Below are 26,877 nucleotides of genomic sequence, written 5' to 3'. Positions count from 1 at the left end.
CGAAAGATGCACGACATGTCATATCGTACCATCCATGGGCAAGCCATCGTGCGCATGTCTTCGTTCAGCAAAATGTCGTCCGTGAAGGACTTCCATAGATATATGTCACCAGTGCTCAACATAATTAGTTAATTGATATACCAGGTCTAACACAAAGAGATGGCAGGACTCACTCGCAACAATCTGGATGCAACTCCGCACAAACAAACATATATTGTATTACTAACGACAATTAATCCAAGGTAGCAGGACTAGCAAAACTTCCAGCAAATAAACAGTAAACAGAGAGAGGGGGGGAGGGGGTGAAGAACATGAGCCATGATTGGCCGGTTTATTGCTTTGTGCTCAGCCTAACAGCTGCTGAGCCTCCTGTGCCTCCTCCTCCTCATAGGCGAGGAGGAGGAGGAGCCTTCTTCAATCACTGCATCACGGTGATGAGCTCAAACTCGACCAAGGACACGTTGTTGTCCTCCTTCACCTTGAAGTCGGCCGGGCTCTCGGCGGCCTTGAGCGTCCCCCACTTGTCCACCGCCAGGCGCATCGACCCCTTGTACATGTCCACCCTCGCCTTCCTCGCCTCCACGACTGCCCCGGGCTTCATGATGTCCACTGGAGCAAGAAACGCAAGAGAAATTCCCGTCAGGTGAGTTGATCAAGAGAGTAATCAAGTTAGGATCATAGATAGGATGTTTCAACTTAAGATCGTTCCACAGGTGGCACACGGTCATTCTAGCACGCACCCATGAATGACGATCTCATACTCCAATTTAGTTTAAGCGCTGGGGATGTCGGAACTAGTATAATTTCTTAACATGATATAGATGGAAAGAGCTCAAATCTATATCAAGGTAAAGAAAAACAAATTTATTGCAAACCAGACAGGCAAGTCGTGGGTCCAGGAAGTTTTGCAAACCCAGAAAGTAAAATCATGATTACATCATCAAGCCAAACGATGAATGCACGATGAATTCAGGGATGGCAGCTATGATCTGAAGGAGGTTAATTCTGCAAAGCCTCAAAGTTAAACCCTGATCAAAAGGGGTGAATCGTTTGTCGACCCGTGCAATGCAACTAGGCAGGCAAAAGAAGGAACAGGGTAATTAAATTAAGCCAGCAATGAGTGAAGATGAGCAGTAGGTTATTTGGACTGAAACATGTATGCAGCAGCAGAGCATCACGATTTCAACATTAGCCAGCCTTGATATTATAGAACCGAACTGCTAGCTCTGCCTGAACTAGTTGAATTTCTGATATGACGGCAACCAAACTAGGAGATAGATGAGATGCCACTTATGTACATATAGCTTACAAGCAATCAATCATGGTAAATTTCTTCCAAGTGAATCAATCAGGCAGAATAAGGAGACGGAGGTGAATGAATGAATCTGGGAGACTACCTTGCTCGTTGCGTGCGGTGAAGACGACTACGCCGGTGTCGTCGCCGACGATGCACTCGGCGATGCGCATGTTGCCGCCGGCCCTGCCGCCCTGCGGCCTGTGGAGGACGACGGGCTTGGCGCTGAGCACCCGGAGCTGGAGGTTGTGGCCGTAGGTGCCCGGCCGGAGCTCCTCCACCTTGTCGAACGTCATCGCCGCCCTTTGCCTGAAGAGAACACAGCCGATGGACGGGATCGTGATCAGAGGACTTGGTCGGCGGCGCGTGGTGTGGTGAGGTGCGTGTGTTTGGGGCGGTGGGGATCGGGATCTTGAATTGAAGAAAGAAGGAAAGAAACGAGATCCGATCCGATCTGAGCTCCGAGTCCCCTGGCAAGAGCTCAGATCTTCCACGGGGCCGAGTGCGAGCGTACCTGGTTTGGTTGCCGACGGTGGAGCGCGTCTCCTCTCTTGCTTGCGCTGCTTGGATGTGATCTGAAGATGAGATCCACCCAAGAGGATGAGGAGGAGGAAGAAGGAGGAGGAGGAGAGGTTTGTCTCTTGGTTTTGTCCGAGACAGAGGAGGAAACCAGGACGCAGGTTGGTTTGTGATATGAATCCAAACCCAATCCTCTTTGTTTTGTTTGCTTCTGCCGGCCCCCATGTGGTCTCTATATATATATATATCTCGTGTGTGAGAGTGTGTCACACTGTCACCACTCAGAACCACCAAAAAACTTGCTTCTACTCCGACCCCCCCCCCCCCCCCCCCCAAAATTCATTTTCGGCGTTGTATATGCTCGACGACGCTCTCTTTGTTGTGCCCGATTCAGAGTGGTCGAGGCGAGGAGGAGTCAGGAGGCGGCGGCGGAGGCAACCGACCGACCGCCGCCGGCCGCGGTGATCGGCGGCGTGGAATTCCGGCAAAGAAGCAAGTTGGGGAAGCTCTTGTTCGTCCAAGAAAGGCGGGGCGAAGCAACCTTTGGTTTCCGATAGTCCCCGTTGCTGGTTCTAAATCCGACATATCTCGTAGTAGGGGTCCTAAGCTAGGCGTTTTGGAGCGATGGTAACATGGACACATGATTTTACCCAGGTTCGGGCTCTCTCGAAGAGAGAATACCATACGCCATGCCTTTGATTGTATTCATATGGGGTGTACTACAGTGTACACGTGTCTACCACGAGATTGTTCTAATGAATATGAATTGAGGTATTGACTAACCTGGCCTCGGTTTATATAATGTACCGGAGGCCTAGGGTTTAAGAGAGTCTTCGTCTTGGGCGCCAAGTCTTGTTGTATTTGTCATGGGCTACCCAAAGTGGCCAATGAGTGAACCGCCATGGGGCTCCTCGCCCCAATCCACCTAGTCAGGAGACGACGTGGTGAGTACCCCCTAATCCAGGACACTGTCAATAGCCCCCTGAACAGGTCTTCAAGTTAGGGACGCTCCTCGGTTCTTGCAAACTGTTTTTCATCTTCGGCCGTCGGTCTTAAAAGCTGGTTCAACAAATCTTCCAATATTCAATCTTTGAGGACAGTCGAGCTGAATCCGAAGAGTTCACACGTCGGGCATCTGAGGAGACCTTTAAGTTCTCGGTCTTTACCAATGCCTTATTTTTTTTACGCCACACCTCGGGTTTGAAGTCTTTCTCGTGCGGCGGTGTCCCCTTGCGTCCGAACTCCAACGCAGAACAACATCCGAGGTGTCATAAATTATCTCATTTTTGAAAAACTTTGAAGGAGTTCAGCCGAGCTTAATGTCGAAAATGCCCTCTATAGAGCCAGCCACTTGCATCCGAGCTTTATGCCGGACTACTTCCGAGGTGGTGCACCACCTCGGTCTTGGGCTGATTTTTGCGGATATTTTTTCTTGATTGGTGCAATTTATTCTCTACCGAGATGTATACCCAGTAGCCCTCAAGGTGTGCGTGTCGGCCTAAAATCCGGGATGCACCTGAAGGAAAACATGAAACCGCCGATCCCACTAGCCCCTGAGACTCAGGTCAATTGCCCCTGAGACTCAGGTCGATTCGCGAAATCAGCCTGAGGATCAATTCCTAGCTCGGCAGCATACGTAAGAATGGAAATGCGGTGTGCATAGTCCTCGAGACTCAGGTAGGGTGCGGCCGACCAATGATGACCCACAAGTATAGAGGATCAATCGTAGTCCTTTCGATAAGTAAGAGTGTCGAACCCAACGAGGAGCAGAAGGAAACGACAAGTGGTTTTCAGCAAGGTATTCTCTGCAAGCACTGAAAATATGAGTAACGAGTAGTTTGATAGCAAGATAATTTGTAATGAGCAAGTAACGATAATAGTAACAAAAGTACATCAAGGTAGCCCAATCCTTTTGAGGCAAAGGACAGGCCAAAACGGTCTCTTATAATAAGCAAAGCGTTCTTGAGGGTACATGGGAATTTTATCTAGTCACTTTCATCATGTTGGTTTGGTTTGTGTTCGCTACTTTGATAATTTGATATGTGGGTGGACCGGTGCTTAGGTGCTGTTCTTACTTGAGCAAACCTCCTACATATGATTAACCCCCTCGCAAGCATCCGCAACTACGAGAAAAGTATTAAGAATAAATTCTAACCATAGCATTTAACTTTTGGATCCAAATCAACCCCTTACGGAATAGCGCATAAACTAGGGTTTAAACTTCTGACACTCTCGCAACCCATCATCTAATAACTACTCCACAATGCATTCTCTTAGGCCCAAATATGGTGAAGTGTCATGTAGTCCACGTTCACATTGTTGCGGAACGTAGTAATTTCAAAAAAAATCCTACGCACACGCAAGATCATGGTGATGCATAGCAACGAGAGGGGAGAGTGTTGTCCACGTATCCTCGTAGACCGAAAGCGGAAGCGTTAGCACAACGCGGTTGATGTAGTCGTACGTCTTCACGATCTGACCGATCAAGTACCGAACGCACGGCACCTCCGAGTTCAGCACACGTTCAGCCCGATGACGTCCCTCGAACTCCGATCCAGCCGAGTATTGAGGGAGAGTTTCGTCAGCATGACGGCGTGGTGACGACGATGATGTTCTACCGACGCAGGGCTTCGCCTAAGCACCGCTACAGTATTATTGAGGTGGACTATGGTGGAGGGGGGCACCGCACACGGCTAAAAGATCAACAGATCAATTGTTGTGTCTATGGGGTGCCCCTGCCCCCGTATATAAAGGAGCAAGGGGGGGAGAGGCGGCCGGCCAGGAGGGGCGCGCCAGGAGGAGTCCTACTCCCGGAGTAGGACTCCCTCCCTTTCCTTGTTGGATTAAGAGAGGAGAGGGAAGGAGAGAGAGGGGGAAGGAAAGGGGGCGCCCCCCTCCTTGTCCAATTCGGACTTGGGGGGGAGGGGCGCTGCTGCCCCTTGGCCGCCTCTCCTCTTCCACCAATTGGGCCCATGAGGCCCAATAACCTCCGGGGGGTTCCGGTAACCCCCCGGTACTCCGGTATATATCCGATAACCCCCGGAACCATTCCGGTGTCCGAATATAGTCGTCCAATATATCAATCTTCATGTCTCGACCATTTCGAGACTCCTTGTTATGTCTGTGATCACATCCGGGACTCCGAACAACCTTCGGTACATCAAAACTCATAAACTCATAATATAACCGTCATCGAAACTTTAAGCGTGCGGACCCTGCGGGTTCGAGAACTATGTAGACATGACCGAGACACATCTCTGGTCAATAACCAATAGCGGAACCTGGATGCTCATATTGGTGGCCCCCCTCTGGTATGATGCACTCGGCGATGCGCATGTTGCCACCGCCCCTGCCGCCCTGCGGCCTGTGGAGGACGACGGGCTTGGAGCTGAGCACCCGGAGTTGGAGGTTGTGGCCGTAGGTGCCCGGCCGGAGCTCCTCCACCTTGTCGAACGTCATCGCTACCCTGCCTGAAGAAGACGGGAAGAAGCAAACCGATGGACGGGGTCGTGATCAGAGGAATTGGGTATCGAATTCTTCGGCGGTGCGTGGTGTGTGTATTCAGGGCGGTGGGGATCGGGATCTTGAAGAAAGAAAGAAGGAAAGAAACAAGATCCGGTCCGGTCTGGGGTGGCGGCGGATCCGATCCGATCTGGATCCCGCCACCGAGTGCGAACATACCTGGTTGGTTGTTGACGGTGGAGCGAGGGAGCGCGTCTCTCCTCTGGCTTGCGCTGCCTGGATGTGAAGACGAGATCTCGGTGGTGGTGGGATGAGAAGATGAGATCCGCCCAAGAGGATGAGGAAGACGAAGGAGGAGGAGAGGTTTGTCTCTTAGTTGGTTCGTTTGGTTCTGTCCGGCACAAAGGAGGAAACCGGGACACAAGATGTGATATGAATCCAAACCCAACCCTCTTTTGTTTGCTTCTGCCGGCCCCTTTGGTCTCTGCTACTTCTTGAGCTTGCGTTGGTTTTTTCCTTGAAGAGGAAAGGGTGATGCAGCAAAGTAGAGTAAGTATTTCCCTTAGCTTTTGAGAACCAAGATATCAATCCAGTAGGAGACAACGCTCAAGCCACCGAATACTTGCACAAACAAACACCAACTTGCACCCAACGCGATAAGGGGTTGTCAGTCCCTTCACAGTTATTTGCAAAGTGAGATCTGGTAGAGATGATAAACGGTAAAGTAATATTTTTGGTATTTTTGGTATATGGAACGGAAAGTAAAAGATCCAATACTTATGGATGTGGAATTGATGTGTTTGATGTACATTGTGCTGATACCATCATGCCATGCAAAGATGAGAGAGAGTAGGAAAAGATGAATGGTCCAGTAGTTAAACCCCCACCCAAAAAGCATGACAAAAAGGAAAGACATCAGAAGAACAAAAGGAAGTTCATGTTTGTGACAATTACTTGTGCACATTATGGTGAAGATGGTTATAGCAAAAGTGGACTTCCGTTTAAAGAAGAGGAGCCAATTATCAATTAGGTTTGCCCCTAATTATATGCACAAACTAACAGTGGCAGGCCGTCATTTACACGTGGAAAAAGAATTGAGAACAGTGGCCACAACATCAACTAACAGCCGGAAGTGTTGATGAGATACAACAGTTCTTTCCACAAGATCAACTAATTGTCATTAACATGTGACACTTATAAGGTACTGCTGATAACTAACACCACTTATGAGAGACAAGACCCACAAGAAGAAACAACACCAATACAAAGATCATTAGGATCCATCACGTCTTGATAACTAGAGATCTTTGCCATCTTGTGATTAATCTCCATCATTTCCAGCTTCAAAGTGTCAACTCTATGTAAAATGACACTGCTCATGTTGCCAACTTCTTCGACGCTCATGTTGCCCCCTTCTTCAATTATCCTCCTGTGAGAGCATGTTCCAAGGCCAAATCTTTAGATTGTTCTCGGCTGAGAGACACCCATTGTTACTATGTGTGCGTTAGCGTGCATACAGTTCTTCAAAATAAAACGCATGCAATGACTTAAACCATTGCACACAGTCAGTTTTGAGAGGTCGTGGGCTAAACCTGGTTGGAGTCGAGTTATGGAATTGTGTGTGATGATAACAACACGTCACATAGAACTTCAGCAGTTACTCCGCATGCAATACAATCACACAATTATTAGAAAGCAATTGTGTGTGATGTTTGAAGTTTCACAAACAACTACTCCCTCCGTCCCACAATATAAGAACGTTTTTCAAATTGTTTTAGCTTGAAACACGCTCTTATATTATGGGACGGATGGAGTATTTTGCAGAGAACGTCTGTACAGATCACGCCACCTCATGTGTTTTTTAGCCCAAATCACAAATAGTTAACTCTTCGAAAACGCGCGTGATTGACATCAGCGTAAAAATATATTCTCAGAATAGGTAGTTTTACTAAAAAAGATAGAAATTCATCAATAATGCTCCACAATCCGGTTCATTACATAATATATATCATCACACATATGTGTGTGATGATAATTGTTGTACTATAAATATATTAAATTTAAAGACAAGTAATAAATTAACTGAAAATCAATAGTCCCTCTTGAGGGCCCTTTCCTTGCGTCTGGCCACGGGCTCCCTAGTGCGCACCGGCTTCCCAGCGCGGAGGGAGATAGCCTCCTCCTCCGCCTCGCACTCCGCAACATGCGCGTCGGCAGCTTCCCGGCGGGCGTAGGCCTCCGCCCTGGCCATTGTAGACGACGCGTAGGTGAGCTCTTCATCGGTGGCCTTCTCGATGCGATCCGCCCACCTCCATGTAACGAGGAGGCGCAAAGCGCCTCTGGCCCTCTTGGCGTTGAAGCGGCCGTCTTCATCGACCTCCTGCGCGTGCCAACGCGCCTCCCGCCAGAGCTCCAACTCCTCCACCTTCCGGGCGGCCTTAGCCGCCTCTTCCTCCTCGCGCTTCTTCTCGTCCGTCTTCATGATCGCCACACGCCTGGCTTTTTCAGCTGGCGGCAACGTCTTCCACAGAGCGAGGTCGAATTGACTCCAAAACCACTCCTCGGTGGGGGGATCAGACGCGACCAAGTCCGGTGGCGCGTAGGGGTCCTCCTCGTCACTGCTTGGGGCCAGGTCGTCGTTGCGGAGCGGCACCTTCTCCTCGGCGTGTTGGCTCACCGACGGCGCCATTGGCGATGATGCAAAGATAGAGGGAGAGAAATTGAGAAGGCGAGCGAGAGAGAATGCGCAGACGAGGATACGGGTGGGATGAGCGGCGGCAGTATATATAACGGGAAACTGCTGGCAACTGCTGGCCGTACACAGTTTATAGGTTGCTAACAAAATTCGGTAGCCATCCGTTAAAGATCTGCCAAAGAAAAGACAAAATTCATCCATACCTATATTTGTTCCTTCCTTTACACAGAAAGGCAAACTGGCAGATGATAGATAGATAGATAGATAGATAGATAGATACAATACATATAAACTGCAACAACATAAATATAATACATCATTCACAGGAATGAGAACCCAGATACTATATAGCTAGTTAGCCACCTACTAGTGCTACTACATACCTAATCCTCCTTCATTCTCTTTCTTTCTACAACCAAGAATAATAATAATCGCGCTACGACCGCATCCAAATGAATGAATAGCTACAATGGAGGAAATAAAGCAACACCGCATCCAAATGAATGAATAGCTACAATGGAGGAAATAAAGCAACACGAGCCATCTACTCGACTCCCCCCTACCCTACTTGAAGAAGATGCCCTTCTTTCTTCCTTTACTCTTCTCGATGGCCTGCACACGAACAGAACGCGTCAACATCTTCATTTCAGTTCCATCACATGCCACACACACACACACACACACACACAAGCACATGCCAGCTTTAACTTCAAGTGCGCCCCGACTCGTGTATCAAACACAAACCAAAGCGCGTCCAAGAGACAAAACAAAAATGCCCGCACCTTCATTCTGAAGAGCCGTAGTATCAGCACGATGCTATCCCGTGACCTGCAGGGTGTATCTCTCTCATCAGTTGAACATCAACACAAATGTAAGATATAAGATAGCGGTGACTTGGTTTCAAACTCAAAACACACGGGGAGTTTTCTCCAGGCTTGAGGTTGTATTCGGCACCATCGGCAGACTGGATCGAAAACTCTGTAGGGTGTCCATACGGGATATTGATCTGTAAATGTAGTACAAGATTAGTTATCAAATCTGCATACTGAAAAGGCAGCGCAGTCGAAAATTAATTATTATCATTAGAGATGTATAAAATCACACCACTGCCAAATTTGACCAGTCTCTTTCATTAAATTTCAGGAAACCTACTAAATGTATAAAATCACACCACTGCCAAATTTGACCGGTCTCTTTCATTAAATTTCGGGAAACCTACTAAATGTATAAAATCACACCACTACCAAAGTACTTTCTGTGAAAAGTATGATAATTCCAATTCCACTAAGGCAATGCAAAAATACTTGGTTATTTATAAAGATTCTGGTACTGATATCTTAAAAGATTTTATCACAGAAAAAAACATCATGCTTTCTTGTCAGTGGGCAGAGTATACTCAGAAGCTAGAACAGAGTAATTTCAAGGGAAATGATTTTCTAGAGCCATACCGCCGTAGCTTGCTGGAATTTCTCTGTGATAACAACGCCACGCTGTCCATTACACTTGATGCTGTAGCCTTCCCTCTTTATTGCCAATACCGCAGGTTCCCACATATCTATAAATCTAACCTGCAGAATTAAAATTTCAATTGGTCATATGACATGAAGAATTAGGTGCAGCAAGAATGATTTGAGCAAGAAAGGGGGCATACAGGTAGTAGAACTTCATAGGACACATGTCCAGCAGAAAGAATTTTCTTGATGAGCTCCTTCATTTCAGGATCTGCACATATAACGATTCGTCCTCAGCAATATGGTTCTTGTAATATTTTCTGTTTTTGTGCTTAAGAACAACCAACACAGAACTATCATTATTTTAGGAATTCTCAGGGGGGCACTAAGCTCAGATAATTCACCAATTAGATCACGACAGGCATGCAAAAGTTTACGCTATCTACCAAAGATACAAATATTTTCTCAGCAAACTCACCACAAGTAATTTTTCTCTGCTCATTAGCGTAAACCTTCACGATCTCCCCCTACAAAACAAAAAATAAGAAGAAATGCTTCAGATATATATAGTTATAATAGTGTCCTACTGAAAGCTAGGATGGTCAACACTGTCATAATTTCCAAACAAAGAACTATGTCTGGGCGCCTTACTAATTTATTAATGGATATATATAGTATACGCTTTTCAACCTATAGAATCTTCTCTGTGAACAAAATCAGACCAAGCTATTGTTTCAAATGTGCAAAAGAACACAAAATTCCACCTATGAATGATCAGATGAGAGGATTTACCTTTCTTTTCCGGTCATCTAGAGGCTGGACCTCTATGGCTAGTAAAGAGTCCACATCATCAGCAGTAACTAAATACGTGGGCTGCTTTGCACCTACACCAGGCAACGGTAATATTTGTATCCCTTTTGTGCATAGTACACCAAAATAAAATACAACAAAAGCTTCTTTGCAGCAGGTGAAAACATAATACCTTCTATGTAATTTACCGATCCATCTTCTAAATGGCGTACCCACTGCATGCACAAGATTTTTTGCAAACATTTAAATTGTAGTGAACTAACAACAAGCTCAAAAAGACAGGAATTTGGTAGAATATCACAGCATGTTGAACCACAACCATAAACCGCACCTCAAAATTACAACTTGTGGTCCCGTTGATGGAATACCCACTTGCTTGAAGTTCTTTTCCAGGAAAAGCTTCACCTGTGATTCTTAGCCCATCTATGGCTGGCAGTGGGTCATCCTCTGCAACTGCATATTCATGAAAATTAATGTTTACCATCAGAACTGAAGAAATAAGGAGAATGAAATTGCATAAATCAAAATTATCCAGCACCTTCAGAGAAAGAAGTACTGGGCTCCTCGAGGACAGTAGGAAGATAAGGGTAAGGCAAGTTTCCATCATCGGGGCCAGATGCCGAGCTAGGTGAAGCTTGGGTTTCGGCTCCCTCGAGATTTTCTGATACATCACTCCTAACAAGGTCCGTGAATGATGGGTTTTGATCCTCGGATTCAAGGTTAAATCGTACAGCACGAGAATCACGCTCAGTTCCTTGCGTTGAAGCATCCTTGGTAATTTGGTTGCTGCATAAACAAGAGAAGACAGACCCAGTAAGACAACCAACTTTCTATATCTGTACAACTGAAGTTGTTTTACTAACAAAATCATTTTGCTAAAAGTTCACATAGACAAGTTAAACTGTATAACAAGCCACCGGAAATTGAAAAGAATGACACGCTTTAACTTGGTGCATTGTGGGGCCATGCTCAAACAGGTGTTTCAACTTTCAAGGACATTAAGTTCTCCATTATTTGCAAATGGGTGGGCTTAAGAAAGAAACATATTTAATTTCAGGTATACATGATTCCTAGATACTAGGCTTAATATCTGCAGTTTGGAGCTTAAAAATGTGTGGTTTCACACAGGGATCATGTTTACCAACAACGCTGATTCTCGGGGCGGGGGGGGGGGGGGGGGGGGGTGAAGTGTTGAAAAATACAAACTAACAAAAGGTAATCATAAAAGATATATGATAGATAAGCAAAAAAGAGAGCATGAATTACAGACGATACAGGCAAGGTGTTGAAAAATACAAACTAACAAAAGGTAATCATAAAAGATATATGATAGATAAGCAAAAAAGAGAGCATGAATTACAGACGATACAGACAAGGTGTTGAAAAATACAAACTAACAAAAGGTAATCATAAAAGATATATGATAAAAGAGAGCATGAATTACAGACGATACAGACAAGGTGTTGAAAAATACAAACTAACAAAAGGTAATCATAAAAGATATATGATAGATAAGCAAAAAAGAGAGCATGAATTACAGACGATACAGGCAAGGTGTTGAAAAATACAAACTAACAAAAGGTAATCATAAAAGATATATGATAGATAAGCAAAAAAGAGAGCATGAATTACAGACGATACAGACAAGGTGTTGAAAAATACAAACTAACAAAAGGTAATCATAAAAGATATATGATAGATAAGCAAAAGAGAGAGCATGAATTACAGACGATACAGACAAAAAAGGTTACAAGAAACTAAAGAAGTTGTCATGCTGAGCTCTTAATAGAACAGTAATAACCTGTTTGGAGGAGAGGCCCTTCCAGCATTGCCATGCTCTGTATTTGTCGCAGCAGCCTCAGCTGGGACGACCTGTCGGTTGTCATTTGCCAGTAAATCCCAATCCCGTCTAGCTCGGACGGGAGAAGAAATTGGAGATTGTACATGAGAATATGCTTGCTGGGGCACAATGTCAAGGCTGGGTTGGTTCTGGAAACGTGGGAAGTTAGAAGAATATCCATGCATCCAAAGAGTAAAGGACAAAGCAGTGTGGAGTCGTACAGAAGCCACCAATGCATTTCCAGGAGGAGGTGACTGCGCAGGACCACTTGTATTATTTGAAGATTCGGCACGCCAAGGAGTAATCTGGTACTGTGATTCCTTCAGTTTCTCCTGCACCATCCAAGTTTGCACACAAGGCAACTTCAAAGTTCTGTGAGGGAAAATAGTCACTATGCTCTGAAGCATAATACGCCCACTACTGGCCAGGACATAGGTCCATATTAGCTACTGTTCACAAGAGCAAACTCCAACCAAAGCTCATTGTGACTTACCTCAGAAATAATGAGTTTCTCTTGCAAATGCATAAACAAAACCTACAAAAACAAATCAGTATCAATAGAAAGTTATGTAATACAAAAAAAAATACAGAAACAATACTATAATGACAATAAACAAAAGAAAATGTGAAGTGAAGTTAGCTTATACTGGACCAGTTTAATGGGCCAGGGAAAAAAAATCTCGTGTAGAATGATATATAAGGCCAGCGAATTAAATTCCTCCCCTGCCTGACCATTCTACATTTACTCTCGTGGACACATGCACACAAAGGTGTTTATTGTCTGTTAGATAATCTGTATAGTCCACATCACCTCAAATAGAATTCCTATTGAGAAGACAGTTAGCTCTCTCCTAGTACACCTAAAATTTCATAAAAAACTTCCTGATCCACGGCTCCACGCTGTACAAGCTTATTTGGTGAAACTTGGAGTTTAATCAAGTCCAAAAGAAGTACAATGTAAGCACGCGTGTGGAAACTGAAAAGGGGTACATACCTTGAGATTGCCAACAATTGATTGAGCATCATGAACAGAAGGCTGCAGATTATATTCTGACAGAATAGGCAACAAAGAAGATACGAAAGTTGATCTCTCTTGATGTGCTGCCTGTGGATTACAAAAGGTACATGTCAGCATTACATCACCAAACTATACAAAGAACAATTCAAGAAGATAAGGGGACTCATAAGTCGTAACACCATATAAAATAAGCTTCTAATAGAAATGGCTAATAGAGTAAGAGACTTCAGTTATCCTATTCTCTGGGCGGTTCCGGTATAACTGACCAGTTTTATAATAATTTACTAGACTAAGTCCTGGCCACATAGGTTCCAGTATTACTTTGTGTATACACAAAGGTCATAAAAGTCACCTACACTTGTTTGGAGCTTTGTGGAGCAGAGATGAAGTTCAGTTTTATAAATGCTTCATTTTACACAAGAAAACTAGCTATATTAGAAACAAATGCCTCCAAATGGTTCTAGGTACAGTAAGGCTGAATCAAGCACATCAGTTCAGTATTGAAAATATTAACTGCCTCTCCAAATTTTAACAGAAAGTATAACAGTGAAGAAAGTTACCTGCAATGCGTATGTCAGACGGATGTTCTCTTCGATGATGTCTTGCCTATAGGATAAAGCTTTTGATGCAGCATCAACCAAATCTTGTTGCTGCTGATCAAATGCCTGAAAACAATGTGTTATAGAATTAGGCTGGTGTATTCCAAGATGGTATTCTAACCTGATAAGATGGAAGATACTTACCATTCGCATATATGCAATGCGCTTTTCCAGAACATGTTTCTCATTAAGTATTTTGGCTTCCTACCAAGAAACACAAGACGCCAGACCAAAGACGGTCCAGTTAGATTTTGCGGATGCATGCCGAAAAGCGAAACCAGAGGACGTGGAAGGGGGTAAAAAAAAAGGTAATATAATATTTTTTATGCAGCATGCATGATACCTTCACTGAGTAGTCAGCAAGATGTCTTCTTAAATGTGCAATCTCTTCTTCATGTTCTTTAACCTTAACAAGAAGATCCTGTGCGGGTAAATATCTTTATCAGGAACATGAGATCCCATATGCGCGCCACGCCAGTACAGAGCAAGTGAACAATACATACCTGCTTCCAGATGACGTTTGAGCTCATCTCCATGCCTTGCCCAGCTAAAGTGAGCCTAGAATCATACTCTCCTTCCTTGCGGTTCCTGGAATGAAATGCTCTTTTCTGTATCACACAATCCTTGAGGCAAGAGATGCATAGAGTGATGGGAAGAAAAAATAAACTAAGCCGCACTGGTTAACATGCGATGGAGGTACCTAGTGGGTGAGAGGGACCGAGACGACGGGGTAGAGAAGTGAGACCGCACGCCAGCCTCGGCAGCGATGTGCTCCCCCGATGGCTTTCTGGACACTCGACCGGGCTGGTCGCTGTCCAGATACTGTTGTTTCATCACGGCATCGTGCAACGTCTGCTCCCCACGTTCGGCAGCCCCATTCTGGTGACCAGGCAGAGTGCCCTGAGAGCTCGGCGGCGAAGAAGAGGTGCCGAGCAATCTTTGGTCCTCTGCCGTCTTATTCCCCACCGAGTCTCTGTAGGGCTCGACAGCCCGGTCCTGATCCAGAAGACCACCTGAAGAGGTTTGGTTTGTGGCCTCTGACCTCTGGTAGCAGATAAAAGTAACATTACTAGTATTTCTATATCTGAAGATGAGAAGAAGATATAGTAACATGTCGACTCGGTTTCTCAGCACGGATGTGGTAACTTAATAATGTCTATTCTAGTTTGGATTGGGTTTGCAAAAAAAGGGAGGAAAAGCATGATATGAGGATGAGCAGCGTTAAATGACTGACAGGGTGGCAGCAGTGAGTGAGGCTTGCAAGCGATGGATGTATCAAACAGGTGCAAGACATTATAAAACATTACTACTATTTCTGTAGCCCTGGCAGCAGATGGAAGTAACATTACTACTAGTGCTAGGAGTATTTCCATGTGAAGATGGTGGGAAGAAAATGTAGTAGTAATAGGCAGGTAGGCACAGACAGTTGCCTGATATGGACAACATCTTTTATCTCCTGATTACGATGCGCACAAAAGGAGGAAAACCATGATATGGGCAGTGTTAACTGACTGACATGGTGGCAATACAGAGTGAGGCGATGTATCAAAGAACTGAAAGACATTATTATACATACATACATATATATACATAGTTACATACAGAGAAAAGAAATGTGCAGTGCAGTGGTGAGAGCAATTTTCGGTAGATCTGGCAGTGGAATTAACAAGGGCAGGTGGCGGTGGCGTGGGCAAGACAGAGACAATGGGTGAGCGATGGAGGGGCTTACGATTCTGTCCAGCTCCCGGGTCTTGCGCATCAGCTCCTCCTTGAGCCGGCTGTTCTCCTCCAGCTGCGTTCAGTTGAGTTGGTTGGTGTTGTCATTAGCATCGCCGCGCAGGAACAGGATTCATCCATCCATGATTCGTAAAGAGTCCTGACCTGGTGTCGGATGGTGGCCTCGGCGTCCTCGACGGCGCGCATCACCTGGAAGAGGTTGCTGGTGCCGGCGGCGTCGTCGGAGTCCTGGTCCGCGGCGGCCAGCCTCCGGGACAGCTCGTCCGCGTCGGCCATGGCGATGCGGTCGAGATGGGGGCGCGGCGTGGGAGGCGAAAGAAACCCTAGGCGGGCGGGCGGTCCTCCACTGGCCGCTGCTGCCTGGCTGCGCAGGTCAGGTCAGGTCAGGTGGAGACGAGAGGAGAGGAGAGGGGATGGATTCGCTCTCTCGCTCTCTCCACTCCACTCCACAGGTGGTGGTGGTGATGCGAGTGAGAGAGGAGAATGATACTGCGATGCGATGCCTCTGCCTCGGCCTCACGCGCAGCAGCGCATACTTTTCTCTTCTTCTTCCCGTTATTAATTTGATGATGTGACAACAGGGGTCCAACAAAGAGCTTGTTTTCAAATCATTTACTACATAACTTACTATTACAATCATCTTCCTTGTTATTGTTATGCAATTAAAATTCTCCTGTGCAAGACCGACACAGGCCGTATTTGGTTACCTGCACCCATCTCCGGTGGTGGCTGCACGGGAAAAACCGACGCAGACCGAGCGGTGAGAACATGCAGGGGTGTGGATATATCATTACCATGTTGTTATTTTTTGCAGAAATAAAAATTCTCAGATTGGGATGGAAATTTATGGAGATTATTTCCAGAATATATAAAAATATTGGCGAAGAGAACTACTGGAGGGGGCACCCAGAAGCCACAAGCTCAGGGGGCGTGCCTCCAACAACCCTAACTCCAACTCCATAAGTACCGTCTCATGGAGAAAAAAAATCAGAGAGAATGAATCATTCGTTTTACGATACAGAGCCGTTGTCACCTCCTGTTCTTCATCGGGACGGCTGATCTGGAGTCCGTCCGGGGCACCGGAGGGTGGAATTCATCGTCGTCGTCATCATCAACCCTTCTCCATGAACAATTCCCGATGCTCATCACCAGGAGTGAGTAATTCCTTCATAGGCTTGCTGGACGGTGATGGAGTTGGACGAGATTTGCCATGTAATCGAGTCAATTTGTTAGGGCTTGCACTACAAAAAAAAGACACATCCATGACATTTTGGGCCGAACAAAATTTTTTCTGTCATGCTTATGACACTTCTATGACGATAATTGTGATAAAACCCGGTATCATCATATATGTGGTGAGCTCCTACTTCTATGACAAAAAATCATGATAGAAAATGGGCTTGTCATCCTGGGCCGTCCATGACGCAGCTGCATGACATTCTTTGGGCCGTCCATGACGGAAAAAACCGTGGTAGAAGCGAGGGCGAGGAAAATATCGGGGAGTTCCCGGTTACGGTGGGTGGTCGGGGCTGAGCGATGCGCGTTTCTCTCATACATGTACGCGCGTGGGTGCGAGGCATTGGGCTCTAACTGAACCCGAACGAGGCGTTCGCCTACTGAACCCGAGCGATTGCACTGCAGGCTACGCGTTACTAAACCCGAACGATCGATCGATCTGGCTGTTAACTGAACCCGATTGAGCGACTCCTTCGCTACTGCTGCTAACTGAAGCCGATCGAACTTGCTGCCTCTTGATGAACAGTGAGCATTGTTGGGGGGTTGGATGAACAGTTCCCGGTGGGGGTTGGATGAACAGGACCCCGTGGTAGTAGAGGCCGTTGCCGCTGGATGAACAGGACCCCGATCGATCGAGCCGGTTGGGGATGGATTAACAGGACCCCACGGAGGGTTGGATGAACAGGATCCCATGGAGGGCTGGATGAACAGTAGCCCGTGGAGGGGTGGTTGAACATGACCCCGTGGAGAGGGCTGGTTGCCGGTGGAGGAGCGGTGGAGGCTGGATGGAAAGGAGCCCGTGGATGAACCGTAGCTGGTTGAGGCAGGAGGAAGACGCCGTGGATGAACAATCACAGGTGGAGGCTGGAGGAGGTCGACGGTGGATGAACAGTAGCCCGTGGAGGCCGGAGCGAGGCAGTAGACGGTGGATGAACAGTAGCCCGTGAGTCCCGTTTTGTGGTACGCCACACCCCTCCTGATGAACACGACCCCGTTTCGACCGTAGGAGGTCGAAGAGAAGTCCGTTTCCTCCGTTTTGCGGTACACCACACCCCTCCCGATCAACAGGACCCTGTTTCGACTGTAGGTACTCGAACACAAGTCCGTTTCCTCCGTTTGGCGGTACGCCAGACCCCTCCTAGTGAACAGGATCCCGTTCCGACCGTAGGCGGTCGAACACAAGGTCGTTTCCTTCGTTCTGCGGTACGCCAGGCCTCGTTTCGGCTATTCCGTCCAAGCCTGTTGCCTCCCGATGAACACGACGCAGTTTCTCCGTTCTGACACAGCCGGTTGGCTGCCGTTGAACAGGACGTCGTCGCTGCGTCTCCATGTACACGAGCCCTGGCCGTACGTATGCGCGAGTAGGCGTTTGAGACCCCGCCCGTATGTATGCATGTGGCTGTATTTACTTTCTTGCACCCTGGTTGTACGTACGCGTACATGCTATGTCCGCGCCTCTACTACGACACGTGCCCTTCCTTACTCAGCCACGGTTCATCGCTGTAGCCTGCAGATAGACCGATCGACCAGTATGTACATACACGTTCGTGACCAGAATGACAACGCTACGTACGCTTCGACCAGGTGGGTCCCGACTGTCGGGGAGGATAAGGAGGCACTTCTTTGCGTGCGATTCATGCATGGGAGGATAAGGAGGCGCTTCGACCAGGTGGGTCTCGACTGTCGGGGTGTGATTCATGCATGAGAGTTGTTCGTCTTGGCGATTGACCAGCTGTCATCACATATACTCCAATGCTTATGCGGGAGCAGGAGAGGATCGTCAACCTGAACTACATATACTCCAACGGCACCGAGGATCGTCCATAGGAGCCCCACCCCACCAGTGACTGTTGCCTAGCGTAGCGTACCGTAACATCATCAATCACGGGAGCTCGCACGGACACTTGACCTATCCAGATGCCACAGACGGCCGGGCCCCATGCCGGACTGCCCCACGTGGCAGAGGGGAGAGGAGGCGTGGCTGCCGGGCCAAAGGGTAGGTAGGAGTAGCCGAGCCCGAGCGTGGTGACTTCATCTTCCTCCTCTCTCTCCGCCGTGCGGTTACTGTCCGTCACTGTCTCCACAACCATCGATTCCGTTCCGTTCCGTTCCGTTCCGTTTGGCCGCTCCCGTTTGTCCCCCGCATCCATCCACCCCACCCCACCCACCGCCGGAGCCCCAAACCCTCGACGCGGAGCGGAGCGGAGGCGACGGATGCGGGCGCTCCGACCACCGCCAGCCTCAGATCTGACCAAACGGAATGGCGATGCGGGGCGTCGATTTCAAGTGGTGCGCCGCCCCTCCCCCCTCCCTCCCTCGCTGGGTTCCTCTACCCACTCCCTTTCGATCCCCACCGTTTCTTTCTTTTTTTCTTATTACTGACTGATGAAAATGTATGTATATGAATCTACTTGCTGCAGGTACGACGGCTTCTTCCTCTCCATGCTCGCCACCAGCGTGTACGTCTCTGTGATTGATTCCATTCCATTTGCTTCTTCAGCAATCTGTATATATGTCTGTATCTATGTATGTATGCCTGCCTGCCTAAGTGTTTGCTTGCTTGCTTTGGTCTCATATAAATACAGAATCATCGTGTCCATCAACTGGAGGAGGTACCGCCTCTGCGCCCACCCGCTCCACATATGGATCGTCGTCGACTACACCACCGTCTTCGTCTTCCGCCTCCTCATGTTCCTCGACAACGGACTCGCCGCAGGGATGGGGCTGTAAGTCACTACCACCACATCATTCTTCCCCTTTTCCTTCATGTACCACCACCATTCTCTTTCACATGCCCATACTTAGAGTTGGGCTTTAAACATTTTTGAAGATAATCAGAGTTTGCTGTGAGAGTGTTATGGTTTCATAATTACAGTTACACTGTGCGGTAGAATTCTGTGATAGTAGTAACAATGTATATGAATTAAAACAGGACATAATTACACATAGGCATTCTTGTGGATTTGTGAGTTCATACCATGTGACGTGAGCTAGGTACTTAGGCTAAGATTCATGTACTAACAACTAGAGTAAGGGACGCAGTAACAATTTATGGCGGCATCATTTTTTCTGAGCGTTTTACACATTATTTTCAAACACCATAGCGCAACACCAGTGTTTTGCATAATCTGGTTTCGGGGATACCTTAATTTTTGATTCAAACACAACTGTGTCTTCATATATTTCTGAAGTAAATAAGAGTTAGCTGTGGGCTGTGGGAGTTTATGGTTCTGTAATTAGAGTTAGGCTGTGCGGTAGAATTCTATGACAACAATAACAATATGCAGCAAAACAGGACATAGTCGTTTCTTTTGACGCATTGGCAGTCTTTAAGACAAACAATTTTCTACAACAGCAGATGGTACTGGGGTCTTATGTCGGCGTGTTGATTAACTTACATCAATGACGTTTTTCTGTAACAAATTGCAGGGATCTTGGATGGCAACAGAGATATACTCGTTTCTGCGGGAGGATAGTTGTTCTGTCAGTCCTTGTTCTTCTTCTGTACCCCTTCCTGTGGGTTTGGACTGTGATAGGAACATTGTGGTTTAACAGTGCAAGGAGCTGTGTAAGTTCTTTTAACTGTGGATGCAAATATTACCATCACCGTACAATACATGGAGAATTGCTACTCACTGCACATTCACTCCGTGTACAGTTGCCGGAGGAAGGACAAAAATGGGGCTTCCTGATATGGCTGCTTTTCAGCTACTGTGGGCTCGCCTGTATTGCATGCGTGGCTGTTGGAAAGGTACTGCTGCATAATTTGTCCATACAAAATCAAAGCTTGCACGCGGTCAAAATATTATTGAAGTGCTGCTTATACATGATTATTTTACAAAGGATGTCAATATTTTGCTTTAGGAAGGTTCATGTCAATCAAAATCTACTGAAATAGCATATGCTCTTCACAGAATATTTTAGTTACTTTAGCCTGCTCGTCTCTTACTTGGCCGCAGCCACATTCATGTCTGTTGCCATTAGAATTGAAGGTATTAAACTTGTGTTTCATGCGTGTAGCGAGTTGCCAATTCGACATTGGAGTGTTCACATTTGATTTGCATCAGTTAGTATCATATCCAGTTACTAAAAACATGATGAATCTGTCTAGTGTTCTTTGTATTTGCACAAGACAAACTGACGTGTAGACACCAGTGTCCATGATTGAGCTGGGCTAAACTTTCTGCTATGATTATCAGAGGAATTTCACATTTTCCATGTTTTTATTTTTGTGGCAGTGGCTAAACCGAAGGCATGCACTCCAACTGAGGGCTCAACAGGGAATTCCAGTCTCTGAATATGGGGTAATATTTCTGTCTGTTTGCAGTGCTGACATTTGTCCATTTGCGACTAGGAAGTGATATCTCAACATTAGCCGGTTGAAAGTATCACCTTTCTCCGCACTCTTCTGTTCAATTCAGTATGTCCCAATCAGCCAGGATTATGTATTTTGTTTGAGCCGCCCAATTATGCCATGTCAAATTAAATCTCCAGTAGAGAGCTATGTTTGTTTCTGGTGGTAGGATATGTGCCTGAATGTGATGTTAATCTATCTGTGCAGGTTTTGGTTGACATGATCCGTGTGCCTGACTGGGCATTTGAGGCGGTCGGCTTGGAACTGAGAGGAATGGGCCAGGACACGGCATACCATCCTGGCCTTTATCTCACAGCAGCCCAGGTGAGTTGCTTAGCTTACTGAGAGGAAGGGTAATTCACCAGATGGATGAGAAGAAGAAAGAATGCTTCCACTGTGCTAAATGTGCTATTTTTGTTGTGGTGCTTCATTCAGAGAGAAGCTGTGGAGGCTCTGATCCAGGAGCTCCCCAAGTTCATGCTGAAGGCGGTGCCGACGGACTGCAGCGAGTGCCCGATCTGCCTGGAGGAGTTCAAGGTGGGCAACGAGGTGCGTGGCCTCCCGTGCGCGCACAACTTCCACGTGGAGTGCATCGACCAGTGGCTGCGGCTGAACGTCAAGTGCCCGCGCTGCCGCTGCTCCGTGTTCCCCAACCTGGACCTGAGCGCGCTCAACGGCATCCGCTCCAGCAGCGAGATGCTGCAGCAGGACCGCCCCTCGGGCAGCAGCGAGGTGGCAGCGACGGCCAGCCGGTACGTGGGGCCGCAGCCAGCGCCGGGGCAGAGCTACCTGGTGCGGCTGCAGGGCCTGCTGCTCCGGCCCGTGGTGGGGCATCACGACGGCGGTGATGACGCTGAGGGCGGGCGAGCGGTGGCGGCTGATGGGGCTGAGGTGGCGGGCGGCGTGGTGGTGGTGGTTGATGATGGGCATGAGCTGCGGGATCGCTGAGAGAGAAAGAGAGGGGGTGGAAAACATGTGTGTGGTTTTGGCGTGTAGATTACATATGTATGTATGTATGTATGTATGGTTGTTACAAAGACAGGTAGACTCGTTGAAAGATTTGTTGCTATAGTAAGTAAATGGAGAGGTTATATGTATGTATGTGTAGGCTCCTGCATTCTCTTTGTACTAGGTTGTGTGTTGGAAGTAGGGAGAGTATCTTGTGCTACCGAGGCTCAAGTGATGTGTCGTCTGATCTATTCTCAGATCGGACGACATATGGGATCTATTGGACCTACGTACAATTTTTGGACTCCCGGGAGGCCTTTTTACAAATGGGAGCCGTCCGATATGAGAATCCGACGGCCTAGAAGCCAGTATCACGGTAGCACTTGAGCCTCGGTAACACTAGAAATTTTCCCTGCTGAAGTAAGCGTAGGATAGGCGGTGGCTGCTGCTGCTGCTTGTTGATTTGTTTTTGATGGATGGGAAATATGTGTTTCAAGGAGTTTTATTCATTTTAGAGGTGTGTCATGAATAAAAAGGAGAAAATAGGGGCAACTCCAACGCCGCCCCCTATCCATCTCCTTGGATGGGGGGCGGCCATCCAACCTGCTTCGGAGACCACCACCCCTTCCTTAATTGTGGGCGCCGACGAAGTGGAAGGTGCTAACGGGCCCGAAGACTGTCGGCGGGGGTGTCATGATCTGATGACCCCGGGGATTCACCTGCCAATGCTAAGAACCACCGGAGCCGTAGGGCAACCCTGACTTGTCCATCTCTGTGGCATGTAGAGGATGGGAGAGGAGAGGTGGCGGCGCGCGGAGTGGAGATGAGGTTTGCTGGCTAGGCCGACCTGCTTAAATAGCTGGCCAGGCGAACCAGCGCCACTTCAATGAGGGCGCGGTGGCCGGAGTAGGCTCCTCGATTGTCGCTTTCGCATTGAAGCGGCTCTGGTGACCCGTCCGATCGTGTCAGTCGGATCTGTTTGTGCCGGAATAGGCTTCTCGGTCATGGCATTTGCATTGAAAGCGGCTCTGACTCTGAGAAGAAGAAGAAGAAGAAGTAGTTTCGCAAAAGAAAAAAAGGAACACACAAAAAGATTTGAAAATTTGGGTGGAAGGCAAAGAAAGAAGGGAGAGGAGAGGGAGAGGAGAGAGTAGAAGAGGATAATGCAACCCAACCCAACTCAACTGCCTCTCAAACTGCTGCTGTAGAAGTAGAAGGGAGGCGGCGCCGTGTGCATCGCCTCCTCAACTCATCATCATCAATCGAAAAAGAAAAAAGATCTCTTCTTGACCGCCTTGCTGGGGTGGGTTGACGCCCACACAGATCTCAAGCTCTCATCTCATCTCACCGGGGCAGGGGATGGACTCCAATCCGCCGTCGCCGCCGCCGCCGCAAGGTCTGTCGTCTGCTTCTTTCTCTCTCTCCCTGCCCCCCTCGATTCCCCAATTATTCGATTGCTGCCAATTAATTCTGTCCGGAACCAGCAGCAGGAGACGGCGGCGGCGGCGAGAAGCAGCAGCTGGCTTTCGAGGCGCCGCCGCAGCCGGTGAGGGAGGAGTACGTGCAGAACGCCGTCAAGTTCCTCTCCCACCCCAAGGTCAGGGGCTCCGCCGTCGTCTACCGCCGCTCCTTCCTCCAGAACAAGGGCCTCACCGCCGACGAGATCGACGAGGCCTTCCGACGAGTCCCCGTACAAGCCTCTCTTCTTCCTCATCCAACCTCCTATCTACTACTACTTGCTCTAGCTAAACTGCTCTGCTCTGCTGCAGGATCCGCCGCCCACCACCGCGTCCCCTCCCACCCAGACCCAGACCCAGGCCCCCGCCGCAGCCGCGCCTCCGCAAGCGTACGCGCAGCCAGCGGCGGGGCCTATCGTCGTCGCCGCGCCGCAGCCCAGGCTCACCTGGTACCGCGCCTTCGTCGCCGCCGGGCTGCTGCTCGGCTTCGGAGCCAGCGCCGCCGTCTTTGTCAAGGTTCAATAGCACACCTCTCCTCCTCTCTTCTCTGCAGGTTTCAGACATTTTTTTTTCTCAGCCATTAACAACCAGGTTACCTATCTGTTGCGCAGAAGCTGCTCCTTCCTAGGCTCAAGTCATGGATCCGCAGGGTCGTCGCTGAGGGCGATGAGGCCACCGAGCTCAAGGCCAAGATCGACGAGGAGACCAGGGAGGCCGTCAAGGCCTCCGCGACGGCCGTTTCCGCCATCGCCCAGACCAACCAGGAGTTGCTCGCTTCAAAGGACGAAGGTATCCTGCCTAAACACTGCTTCTTCTTAGTTCATCACACTAGTTCAGTTAGCTGCAGATGCAACTTTATCTTCGATTCAGGTTGGTTCCATGGTTTTGGCTCATCATATGTAATATATCCATTCTCCTTCGTTTTTGGCAGAAAAGAAGATACTTGTGACTTTGACGCAGGCCCTGGATTCCCAAGCAAAGGTGTTGAAATCGCTGAGCGAGTCGTTGAGCCATAGCAGGGACTCCGTAAATATTACAAGGGAGGACAGGTTTTCGCACTACCGGCCATTGGAGGAGCATGCCCCCTCTGCCGCGAGGAATGGTCAGTATCAAACAAATCTGTGTAGCATTTCACTTGGTTGCATTTTATTTAGGATGCAAAGTTAATCTAGCTACAGCAGGAACCACGTTGAAAACCTTAAAGACTATCTTTGCCCATCATTTAAAGGGAAGGCTTGTTTTGTTATGCTGTTCCACTTCCCATTAGCCAATGCCAAGCTTAATTTTTTCACCTGCATCAGAAGATATCCACCTTATGTCGGCACAATGCTGTATAAATCCATCTGTGCCGTTTCATGATGCTGTATAAACCCACCCGTACCGTTTCATACTCCATTGTTCTTTCTTTGCATCAAACACGCTGCAAAGCTGGTCTAATTGTAGAGGGAACCATGCTAAAGACCTTCGACTCTACCTTTCTCCACCATTTAGACGGTCTTTTCTATGCTGTTCAACCTCCCATCCACCCTGTATCGGAAAGTGTACAGCTTATGTTGTGAAAATGTCGTATAAAGCCATATGCATGCCCTATATCAGAAAGATTTTACTATGATTGTTGGCGCCGATAACTATGGGGATCTGACCAAATTATTGTTTGTTTGACCACAATGTTTAGGGCCTGTTAACACTCCATGGAGACCTCCTCAGGTGTGCACTCCTTTTGTTCATCCTGTTATAACACTTTCAATAATAATATGTTCATGCTTTGGATAATTGTCCTATTTCTGAACTGCTTTTCTCTTTTTGTAGCAACCTAATATGTATGGTGCCCCAAACAGTGACTTCGGCTCAGGTCAGCATCTCTTGCTAAGCTACGAGTTGCTTCCATCTTTCTTGCTACTTACCATTGGGTGTTTGCTGAGCAGGGAGGCCTTCGTTCGCGCCAGCACCTACTGAACCTACCTCTGGATCATATTCAAGATCGTATGTCGAGGTAAGAAACCAATCAGGTTATATAGTTAATACATCTTGCTTTTGCTGAAATAGTGAATATGTGCTGGATTGACTCTTGAACACACAATTTTGGTGTTGTATGGTGCACATTATTGTGCAGATTATGTCATTTGCTGTAGCAAAACCTTCACTCTAGCTTTGGATAATTTTCACATTTGAGTTAATTGACTCGAGTAAATTATGTATCGATTTTTACATATTGTCTGACCTGTCTTTGCATGACATTCCGACTTTCAGCAGACAGTACAGCGAGGGGATAATAGGTCTTCTGGGACCAAGGTATGATATGATGACCCTGAATCCTATCTTTGCTGCAAACAAGAGTGCTTCTTTTTACTTGTAATAACAACCGACTAACAGTGTCCTATCTCTATCGCTAGACGCAGCAGGCATTGGAGATGCTGCAACACGCAGAGCAAAAGCTTGCTTATAGATCCAACGCCTACTTGAGCGAGGATGGATCGTACCCTCAAGCTCAGGACAACTATGCCCCCTCGTACCACCAGAACGGGAAGGCCCCTGATTTCCACGCAGAGGAGCCGAGGCCGCTGGCGTACGGCGGCGGTGTTGTGGAAAGGCCGCCGCCTCAGCGCCAGTGGGTCCCCCCTCAGCCCCCGGGTGTCGCCATGCCGGAAGCGGCGGCCGCCATCCGTCAACAGAAGTCCCTTACAAAGCAATCTTCAAGCGACACGTCCGAGGCTGCTGGTGAGGTGCAGGTGAACGGCGCCGCGAGCTCGCCTTCCGTCGCCGCCGTTGAGGTGCCGGTTAATGGGAGTGCCGCGAGTGATGCTGGACGCAGCGAGATCGAAGAGCAGCAGGCGGAAGCCGTCTAAACAACAGTTGCGCCATCCGACACACAATCTAAAAGTCCTAAGCCAGAGCCTGGTACATATGGCAGTTTGTCATAAGTTTGTGACGAGTGTTTGGATTGTGGCTAGTGATGGAATAAAAGAATAAGTCAGACTTAAAATCTAGCTATATGTGATTGTGAATTTAGATTATGTACACTATCTGCTGTACACTGAAAAACAAGAAAAGATTGTTATGGTTGTGAGCTATAATGCATTCTTGTCTTGTTGATGATGTTGGTATCCATCATCGAGAGCTTTTGGTATTCTGTTGTGCATGCATCACCCAAGATGCCAAAATTCAGTTGGATCTTGAATCATGTGGTGACTGCTGATGCAGTTCCAGCCAGCCAGCAGCCTGACCACTCATGTCAGTTAGTTTCAGCAAACATCAATTTTTTTGCTTGCTTGGTTTTATTATCATCAGCCTGCAACTCTGCATAAAAGATTTCCTTTTTTCTTTGTGCTGTTTGCTATCTCAGGTTGAAATGAAGATGGCAACCAGATCAACTCACTCCAGGATTGCAGTTTCTTTCTGGCCTATCAACCACAGATGAAAGGTACTTACAGCGAAACCAACTGCATTTTATCATCAT

General features: G+C 47.5%; 4 protein-coding genes across 9 annotated transcripts; 2 read left to right on the top strand and 2 right to left on the bottom strand.

Moving 5' to 3' along the window:
• Positions 1 to 101: 101 nt before the first annotated feature.
• On the bottom strand, positions 102 to 2,069 carry LOC123179752 (uncharacterized protein At4g28440). Its single transcript, XM_044591628.1, has 3 exons — positions 1,809 to 2,069; positions 1,398 to 1,603; positions 102 to 609 (listed from the first exon to the last, which is right to left on the bottom strand). The coding sequence occupies exons 1-3, from the start codon at positions 2,036 to 2,038 to the stop codon at positions 419 to 421; spliced, it is 627 nt and encodes a 208-aa protein (XP_044447563.1). The 5' UTR covers positions 2,039 to 2,069; the 3' UTR covers positions 102 to 418.
• A 6,147-nt stretch (positions 2,070 to 8,216) lies between these two features.
• On the bottom strand, positions 8,217 to 15,943 carry LOC123179751 (uncharacterized). 3 transcript variants are annotated; one of them, XM_044591627.1, is made up of 21 exons: positions 15,570 to 15,943; positions 15,418 to 15,480; positions 14,389 to 14,732; positions 14,192 to 14,276; positions 14,032 to 14,109; positions 13,833 to 13,892; positions 13,650 to 13,754; positions 13,066 to 13,176; positions 12,565 to 12,606; positions 12,293 to 12,403; positions 12,033 to 12,220; positions 10,770 to 11,017; positions 10,563 to 10,684; positions 10,404 to 10,446; positions 10,214 to 10,305; positions 9,900 to 9,948; positions 9,622 to 9,692; positions 9,419 to 9,538; positions 8,877 to 8,976; positions 8,753 to 8,798; positions 8,217 to 8,582 (listed from the first exon to the last, which is right to left on the bottom strand). In XM_044591627.1, the coding sequence occupies exons 1-20, from the start codon at positions 15,699 to 15,701 to the stop codon at positions 8,776 to 8,778; spliced, it is 2,187 nt and encodes a 728-aa protein (XP_044447562.1). In that variant the 5' UTR covers positions 15,702 to 15,943; the 3' UTR covers positions 8,217 to 8,582; positions 8,753 to 8,775. The 3 variants fall into 3 exon arrangements, with proteins under 3 accessions (XP_044447562.1, XP_044447561.1, XP_044447560.1); XM_044591626.1 differs by having other exon boundaries at positions 8,888 to 8,976; positions 15,570 to 15,942; XM_044591625.1 differs by having other exon boundaries at positions 8,753 to 8,976.
• A 2,665-nt stretch (positions 15,944 to 18,608) lies between these two features.
• LOC123179750 (E3 ubiquitin-protein ligase SIS3) lies at positions 18,609 to 22,112 on the top strand. The gene is made up of 8 exons (XM_044591623.1): positions 18,609 to 18,950; positions 19,082 to 19,120; positions 19,247 to 19,387; positions 20,091 to 20,229; positions 20,320 to 20,412; positions 20,900 to 20,965; positions 21,223 to 21,339; positions 21,451 to 22,112. The coding sequence occupies exons 1-8, from the start codon at positions 18,922 to 18,924 to the stop codon at positions 21,961 to 21,963; spliced, it is 1,137 nt and encodes a 378-aa protein (XP_044447558.1). The 5' UTR covers positions 18,609 to 18,921; the 3' UTR covers positions 21,964 to 22,112.
• A 946-nt stretch (positions 22,113 to 23,058) lies between these two features.
• LOC123179747 (peroxisomal membrane protein PEX14) lies at positions 23,059 to 26,537 on the top strand. Of its 4 annotated transcripts, none has more exons than XM_044591619.1 (10): positions 23,059 to 23,359; positions 23,451 to 23,653; positions 23,733 to 23,936; positions 24,032 to 24,209; positions 24,352 to 24,522; positions 25,096 to 25,127; positions 25,230 to 25,272; positions 25,346 to 25,413; positions 25,671 to 25,712; positions 25,814 to 26,537. In XM_044591619.1, the coding sequence occupies exons 1-10, from the start codon at positions 23,323 to 23,325 to the stop codon at positions 26,264 to 26,266; spliced, it is 1,431 nt and encodes a 476-aa protein (XP_044447554.1). In that variant the 5' UTR covers positions 23,059 to 23,322; the 3' UTR covers positions 26,267 to 26,537. The 4 variants fall into 4 exon arrangements, with proteins under 4 accessions (XP_044447554.1, XP_044447556.1, XP_044447555.1 ...); XM_044591621.1 differs by having other exon boundaries at positions 23,080 to 23,359; positions 23,454 to 23,653; XM_044591620.1 differs by having other exon boundaries at positions 23,107 to 23,359; positions 23,448 to 23,653; positions 25,674 to 25,712.
• The last annotated feature ends 340 nt before the right edge of the window (positions 26,538 to 26,877 follow it).

This window comes from Triticum aestivum, chromosome 1D, assembly GCF_018294505.1.
Source record: "Triticum aestivum cultivar Chinese Spring chromosome 1D, IWGSC CS RefSeq v2.1, whole genome shotgun sequence".
NCBI classification, from domain to species: domain Eukaryota; kingdom Viridiplantae; phylum Streptophyta; class Magnoliopsida; order Poales; family Poaceae; genus Triticum; species Triticum aestivum.
Note: the sequence above shows the minus strand (reverse complement) of the source record. Positions and strands in the feature narration are given on the sequence as shown.

Excerpts from the sequence above, each read along its gene's own strand:
- LOC123179752 (XM_044591628.1), bottom strand. The coding sequence starts at position 2,038 with ATGGGGGCCGGCAGAAGCAAACAAAACAAAGAGGATTGGGTTTGGATT. Across the intron at positions 1,604-1,808 it reads ACCGTCGGCAACCAAACCAG|GCAAAGGGCGGCGATGACGT; the intron begins GTACGCTCGCAC and ends TGTTCTCTTCAG. Across the intron at positions 610-1,397 it reads CACCGCACGCAACGAGCAAG|TGGACATCATGAAGCCCGGG; the intron begins GTAGTCTCCCAG and ends TTCTTGCTCCAG.
- LOC123179750 (XM_044591623.1), top strand. The coding sequence starts at position 18,922 with ATGGCGATGCGGGGCGTCGATTTCAAGTG. Across the intron at positions 18,951-19,081 it reads CGGGGCGTCGATTTCAAGTG|GTACGACGGCTTCTTCCTCT; the intron begins GTGCGCCGCCCC and ends TACTTGCTGCAG. Across the intron at positions 20,413-20,899 it reads CATGCGTGGCTGTTGGAAAG|TGGCTAAACCGAAGGCATGC; the intron begins GTACTGCTGCAT and ends TTTTTGTGGCAG.
- LOC123179751 (XM_044591625.1), bottom strand. The coding sequence starts at position 15,701 with ATGGCCGACGCGGACGAGCTGTCCCGGAGGCTGGCCGCCGCGGACCAG. Across the intron at positions 10,447-10,562 it reads CCACAAGTTGTAATTTTGAG|TGGGTACGCCATTTAGAAGA; the intron begins GTGCGGTTTATG and ends TTGTGCATGCAG. Across the intron at positions 9,693-9,899 it reads GCAGAGAAAAATTACTTGTG|ATCCTGAAATGAAGGAGCTC; the intron begins GTGAGTTTGCTG and ends TTATATGTGCAG.
- LOC123179747 (XM_044591618.1), top strand. The coding sequence starts at position 23,323 with ATGGACTCCAATCCGCCGTCGCCGCCGCCGCCGCAAG. Across the intron at positions 23,360-23,447 it reads GTCGCCGCCGCCGCCGCAAG|CAGCAGGAGACGGCGGCGGC; the intron begins GTCTGTCGTCTG and ends GTCCGGAACCAG. Across the intron at positions 24,523-25,095 it reads CCCCTCTGCCGCGAGGAATG|GGCCTGTTAACACTCCATGG; the intron begins GTCAGTATCAAA and ends CACAATGTTTAG.